We start from the raw sequence: 6748 nt of genomic DNA, 5'->3' as shown, positions 1-6748 counted from the left end.
TCACCAGCATCTTCTGAATTTCATGGAAACATGAGAAATTTAAAGGGTCATATTCACACAATGTTTTTTTTTTTCAATAACTCTAGCCCAACTGGATAATAACAATTTTTAGAAGTATCACAGCATTCTATACCACGTTATAGCACAATATCACTTCACTCTGTTCCTCATGCTATGGGTCGGTCTTTTAGAGCCTCATCAGAGAAATGGCTCAATTTAGTAGGGATGCTCATTGCAAGAAAAACATGCTTCTTTTATGCCATCGACTTAACATGGATTGTTGAAGAGAAACTCCCACCCCCATTATGACAGTCATGCAGAGCGGTATTTCTGCATGTGGTGACTGATTCATAAATTCAGTCCCATCGTGAAACTTCAGGTCCGTAGGATCTAATATTCTGACTTTGGATCCCTGAGGGAGTCAGAGGTGTCCCCTGAGACCTAGAGAGCAGAGCCACACAGTAGGAGAGTCAAGGGGGCCAAAATGAGAACAGAAGTGAGAGCAGATGGCGAGATGTGATGTGGGAGAGCCCTGGGATCATGTGGGTCCTGGCTGAGGGGCTCTGTGGGAAGGTCTTCAGGAGTAAAGGGCCTGGCAGGGGAGGAAGGTGCCTAGGTATGATGACCTCCTGTCAGGAAAGCTCCAGGAGAGCCCGCATTTCAAATACATTCCCCTGGCCTGTCCTATCTTCCCTCCCAACTCTATACATTCAGCAATACACGTCCATCTTCTTGGCCAAGTGCTGGGCTAGAGACCTGTAATTTGCTCAAGTCCAAGGTGTAGACTCTGCTCCCAGGTGGCTGAGCGTTCCTTATAATAAAGTCAAGGGTAAGCCATTGTAGGTAGAGGAGCAGGTAATTAAAATCAAAACCTGTCCCTCTCCCACAGTTCTTATCATCACTGTTCTTTCTTCTGACACTTTAGGATACACGGGATTGTAGCAAAGCTCCCCAGGGGAAAGCAGATTCAGTGCTCTGGGGATAGAAGTCGATGAGGACCCACCTTGGCTGTGCTGAGCAGGAGAACTTCCCTGGTGAGTGACTCCCACTGAGACCTACTGCCCCGCTTCAACTGTCTCCTAGGGATTCAGGGACAACCCCACTGTCCTGTGAGCAGACCGCTTTCTACCCAAGTCTACATCACACGCACACAAGGCAACATGAATTACAATATCTCTTGTACATTGCACTGATTGTCAAAGTCTTTTATTTAAGTAGATATTTACAAACGCAGACGGTTGGAGGGAGAGAGGAAGGGACAGAGGTGGACACAGATGGGGGCTGGACACAGAAGAACACACGTCTGTGTATCCCAAGTGACGACTTCCACTCAGTGGCTCAATTTCTGTTTGTGAATTAAAGTGTATTGAGATTAGAGCTGAAACGAGATTGAAGAAAAAAACCAAACCTCTATAGCTTAAAGAAATCCTCACTTTCTAAAACATGTTCTGAGGAGGGCTAAATTGGGAAGGAGCACTTTGGAATGGAACAGTGTTTCTCAGAAGCAGTGACATCCCTCCCTCTGGTGGCCGTACGGGGAATGGCATGTGAGCTGCTGGCTCCATGGATGTCGGACAAACAGGCAACATTCACACAAACACAAAATCAGTCTCACTGCTGGAAGAAAACAAATCCTCTAAGGTCAAAATTTGGGCTTGCCTTCTAAGTCCTTGTCTTGATCATGCCATGAGCGGCCACTTACCAAGGGTGGGGTCTCAGGGAGTGTTGATGGAGGCCCTGAGCTGGGCCCTGGGTCCACAGCAGACAAGAGGGAGGAGGCCGCTGCCTCACAGGACCTGCAGGGAGAGGGTGGGAACGTGTTGGGGCCACTTGTCCACATCCCCGCCCTGTGTGTCTGGTGCAGAGAAGTGAGTCTATCCAAACAGAGACATGTAGGGCACTTTGAAGTTTCTATTAACCATAAAACACAGACACAACAGGCCGCAAGGAATATGTTATCACCTCTAAGAATAATCCGGAATTGTAAATCACAGACACCTCAGGAAGAGTGGGCGGCCCGGCCCTGAAGGCGGCGGGAGGCAGCCGAGCCAGACGGATACTTACAGCGCGTCCCTCTGCTCTGGCTCTGGCTCTGGCTCTGGCTCTGGCTCTGGCTCTGGCTCTGGCTCTGGCGCTGTCGCAGGCAGGAGAGCTGGAGCTGGCGCTCCACCCAGAGGGGTTTCCCCAGCGGGTTCTGGAGCTGGTGCTGTAGCTCCAAGAAGGGAAACTCTCATCAATAGGACTGCTTTCCCACGTGTCTCCCAAAGCCAGGGGAGCCCTCACTGCTACTCAATCAAATCTCACTCCAGGATTCCACCCCCAGGGAGTCTTCCCAGGCTCTGCTCTGTGGGGTCCAGTGCCGTCCCCTCCCCACCCACCAGATCCCCCACCCTGCATCCTCCTCACCATCACTGTCTGCCTCTGGGAGTTCCAGTTGCTCCAGCTGTGCCAGGAGGAGGTGGGCCTGCTGCTCCAGGTCTGAGCCAGGCATGCTGAGCTCTACGTAAGCTACAACGGTCTTCAGGCATGGGAATTCTGGAGGCTGGTGGAAGTCGTCTGGGTACTGGAACAGCCAGGTGCCCAGGATGGAGGCCATGGCCCTGGGTGCAGTCAGGGGGACACCAGAGTCAGAGGCTTAGCCTTTCCTACCACATTGGGCTCCCAGGGTAGCCCTGCAGGGACCGGGGACTTTTTGCCTTTGGCTCCTGCCCATCCAGAGGCCGGCTCTGCTCCATGTCCCATCTCAGCTGGCAGTGTGGGCAGAGGCGGGCTTGGACACAGAGGAGGGGCTGCTACAAGCCTTCTGAAGGGACAGCACTGGCTCAATGGCGTGACCACCTGTCCACTGCTTCAGGGACACCTGTCACACTGCTATGTCCCTCTCCCTGCCCCTCCCCACTGGATGGCACGTCTGTGAGGACAGGCAGGCTGTGTGCTCTGCGCACTGCCCTCTAAGGGACACAGGAGCTGCTCTATGAGTGCCTGAGCCAGGAGGGAACAGACAGGCTGTGTCGGCCATCCAGGCTGCCCACGGGCCTCCTCACTCCTCAGACTTTAGCTCCTGCACCTGCTGGCTGCACAATCCTCCAGGGACCCTGCCTGGGTCTCCTTCTGCCCCTGCCACTCAGCATCATCAGGATGGGCTCAGCTGTCCCCTGAGGCTCCCTGGGTCCCCTGAGCACCAGCTGAGTCCCCACCATTGAGGCTACACTAGTTGGTGGGCACGATGCTCTCTACCCCTTGTGGTCTGTGTCTCCCAAAGGGCGTGTGGGCAGGGATGGGATGGATAGGGGATGCTTGTGGGTTTTCTTCACTTTTGACTCTGTCCTCTGACCTCCCAGATGCCCCTCACAGTGCCACAGTCGCATCCACAGCTCTCTGGGTCTTGTCTCTTCTTTGCCAGGGGAAGCCCTAGGACTTCTGCTCTCAAGCCAGACTCACAGGATATGCGGGATCCAGGATCCCGCCCACCTCTGCCCAACCAGAGAGCCCATAGCTTCACACACTATTTGGGGAAGGAGTCCTTCCCGCTTCAATCCAAGAGACTCACTGCTTCAGCTGGTGCAGGGGTCCCCCGTCCTCTTCCGTAACAGGGAGGACGCATCCGTATCTAGAGGAGAGCAGGAAGGCGTCACATGGACTGTCCCGAACACACTAGCTGGATGTGCTGTCTAGTGTGACAGTGTGACACCCGAGAGAATGGAAGCCCTGGAGGGCAGAGCTGATGTCTGCTCGATGTATTAAATGATGGTTGTTCCTAGAAAAGCCCCTGTCCCTGGGGGCCCTTTCTATACATTTGAGGAATGAGTGAGTGAGCCCACCTGGCCCCAAGGCGCACATCTCAGTGGGCCTGGGACCCCACTTGTCCCTCCCAGGGATCACTGTTCTCACTCTCCCAGGACAGGGACAGCTAATGGCGTCACCGATCCCCTTTGAAATGGGAAAACAGTTCCACCCGTGGCCAAAGTCCCAGTGACACAGGAGGCAGACGCTAGCTCTTGGGCAGGAGGACAATGAAATTCGCACAACCACAGCCCCGCCAGCTGCCCTTTCCGTGAGCCAGGTCCCCGGAGAGCACCTTCCATGAAGATCTCCCTCTGTTCCTACCCTCCTAGGGCCTGATCCTCTCTTGACCCCAGCGTGCAGGGGGGACACTGAGGCTCAGAGAGGTAGAGGAACAATGCCTCATGGCTCTGATGGTAGGTGGCCAGGTCCCCAATGTCCCATGAAGACACAGTGCTCACCTTTGGAACAGATGGTCCAGCACCTGCTGGGCGGTGGCAAGAGCTCGATAATTGCCCAGAAATGTGTTCACGTAAGAGGGGTGCCCGCCCAGGACGGCAGGCACCAGCTTTGCCACCAGCTTCTCCAGCCTGTGTCGCTGGAGGCTCCAAGCCCTGTAGGCCTCATCCCCGCTCCCTGATGGTCCAGCTCCCCCCTGGGGTGGAAAGAGGAAAGACATGGATCAGAGGCAGCACCGGGGACCCCCAGGCACTTGGGGCTGGAGATTAGACCGAATCCTCAAGCCTCAAGCTCTTGTGCCTGAGGTGGAACAGGGGAGCCCTGAAGCAGATCCTAGGTTCTCGGCATCACCAGTACCTGGGGCGAAGGGCGATGATGAAATGCATCAGTGTCTCAGATCCCTGTGTCGGCACCACAGTGCCGGCCCCTCCCTGCATGGACCACATCATCCCCGTGACTGCTGTCACAGCATCCCATTCTAGGGATGAGAACACAGCGGCTGAGCCTGGGGTGGGAGGGCTCAGGATCTTCAGGTTAATGTGGACACGTGGGGATGGAGAAGAAACAGGACAACGTGTAGAAAAATGCAGAAATACCCTTGACTTCACATAGACTGAAGTTCTGTCCGAGTCTCTTTCTGAGATTCGGACTCATATGTGGGCACTGACTTTGCGTCTGGCCAAGGCAGGGCCTGGGTTGTGACGGCAGATGGGGGAGACGGGGCATCAGATGCCTTTGCCAGCAGCTCTCTTAAGAGGCAGCCCAGGGGAGTAGCGGGGCAGCAGCGGGGCCCGGGGCTTCCTGGGTGTGGAGTCTCCTCGCTCGCACTCACCCTGAGCGCGTCCTGGGCTCTGCTGCTCTCGTGGGGCACCTGCGCCTCCTGCAGGGAGGTGGAGCGGGGATCTCCGTGGACCAGGTCCTGTCCCGTCCCGTGTGTGGAGTCCTGTAAATACAGTGCCCAGAGGCCAGGCAGGAGCCTCAGAGCCCTGTCTGGTTCTCCGACCCACTAGACATCTCCAGTCCTGACACACATCCACCACTGTCTGCACAGACCTCCTTCAGGGGCAGAAAAGCTGACAAAGTGGGTGCCTTGTATTCCCGTTGACCCAGAGATGATGCCCCTCAGGAGTCCTCTTTCCCCCTTATCAGCCCTGTCCTTGGGTGCGGCCATGACAGGACCACCGGGTCACCAAGTGTTCAACAAGCCATTCCTGCCCAGAGGGGACACCTCCTCTCAAGTCCCCCTTCAGCGACATGGAGATGAGGGAAAGTGGGCCTGCCCAGGGAGGGCCCCCCATGGAGGCCGGTCCCAGACTGGCCTTCTCCAGGCCACCCAGCGTTACCTTAGGTGACCTCCTCAAAATAGGCCACAGGCGCCTGGGTGGAGGGTTCCACAGACGCCTACAGCCACCGAAGAACCTCGCAGTCCAGGGTTTCCTGGCGGAGAAGCCCCGGGAGACCGGGAAACAAGAGGAGAACATCCTGTGTCTTCAACTGTCTCCAGCCAAGTGCGCTGGCTCTGGAGCTGTTGTCCAAATGTGGGTGCCTGGTAACCAGGTTCCATTTCGGTTGGGGTCTGTTAAGGAGGTGATGTCACTTCCTGGGGTCCACTTCCTGGAACCCCCTCCTCAGAAGACACCTCCACATGAGCCCTCTGGGCTGCTTGCCTGCTCACGCCCTTCTCCACGCAAACCCGCACCTTGCACAGTTAGAGCAGCCCCGCCGTCTCTATAGCTGCCGGGGGAGGTTCTGCAGGCAGCTTTGAGGAGACGCCCTGGCTTCCAGAATCCACTCCTCATCCTTACCTGTTCTCCATCCTGGGGAAGTCCTGGTGTGTGTCCAGGCCGGTGTGTCTCCCCAGCTGCCCAGTGGGAATGATTCTAGAAAGTACTTCTAGGGATGTCCTCAGGTGCAAGTGGAATAAGGCCTAAAAAATTGGAGAGTCATGTCACCTGTAGGTGTTGCCTGCAACCCAAGTTATCTTCCTCTGACTTCCTCCTCCACGTCTGTTCCTCTTATGATGGGATGCGATAATTCTTATTCAATGTCATTGTACACGGGTGTCTATGTGTGTGTCTTTGTATATGTGTGTGTGTGTGTGTGTGTGTGTGTGTGTGTGTGTGTGTCTTTGTAAACCAGTGCTCACACTCTGTGTCGCCAGCAGGAAACTGTCCCCACACAGGAGAAATGGGCAATAGCATCCTGAGGTCTGAGGGTTTCGGTTTTCTAAAGCAAACCGAGTGAGAAAGTCTGAGGCCCTTGCTGGAAGGTTAGAGCTCATGAGTCAAGGCCACGCAGGTAGCAGGGCTGGAACTGGGATCAGAGACAGCCTGTGTCCACTGTGCACACTCAGTAGCACAGTCCTGGGAGCAGGAAAACTGTCCGCTTCTCTGATTACACAGTCTGGCAGGCTGAACTTCTCCAGCTGGATATGCAGTGACCCAGGGACAGATGGGCAGATGGTGGCTGACATCGGTAGAGTGACGTGACCATCTCATAGGCTGCT

The 6748-nt window shown here is 55.4% G+C and overlaps 1 protein-coding gene across 1 annotated transcript; it reads right to left on the bottom strand.

The window, feature by feature from the left end:
• Nucleotides 1-1187: 1187 nt before the first annotated feature.
• LOC140699753 (ral guanine nucleotide dissociation stimulator-like) lies at nucleotides 1188-5766 on the bottom strand. The gene is made up of 8 exons (XM_072972296.1): nucleotides 5586-5766; nucleotides 5075-5185; nucleotides 4245-4438; nucleotides 3551-3610; nucleotides 2407-2600; nucleotides 2065-2206; nucleotides 1703-1796; nucleotides 1188-1345 (listed from the first exon to the last, which is right to left on the bottom strand). Exons 1-8 carry the CDS (start codon nucleotides 5721-5723, stop codon nucleotides 1331-1333), a joined length of 948 nt encoding a protein of 315 aa, XP_072828397.1. The 5' UTR covers nucleotides 5724-5766; the 3' UTR covers nucleotides 1188-1330.
• Nucleotides 5767-6748: the final 982 nt, after the last annotated feature.

The sequence above is a fragment of the Vicugna pacos genome, chromosome 11, assembly GCF_048564905.1.
Source record: "Vicugna pacos chromosome 11, VicPac4, whole genome shotgun sequence".
Classification (NCBI taxonomy): domain Eukaryota; kingdom Metazoa; phylum Chordata; class Mammalia; order Artiodactyla; family Camelidae; genus Vicugna; species Vicugna pacos.
The sequence above is the reverse complement of the archived record's forward strand: the minus strand, read 5'-3'. Positions and strand labels throughout refer to the sequence as shown.

Excerpts from the sequence above, each read along its gene's own strand:
- LOC140699753 (XM_072972296.1), bottom strand. The coding sequence starts at position 5,723 with ATGTTCTCCTCTTGTTTCCCGGTCTCCCGGGGCTTCTCCGCCAGGAAA. Across the intron at positions 2,601-3,550 it reads CCCCTGCACCAGCTGAAGCA|GGCCATGGCCTCCATCCTGG; the intron begins GTGAGTCTCTTG and ends GACTGCACCCAG. Across the intron at positions 1,797-2,064 it reads CCAGAGCAGAGGGACGCGCT|GTCCTGTGAGGCAGCGGCCT; the intron begins GTAAGTATCCGT and ends CTCTCCCTGCAG.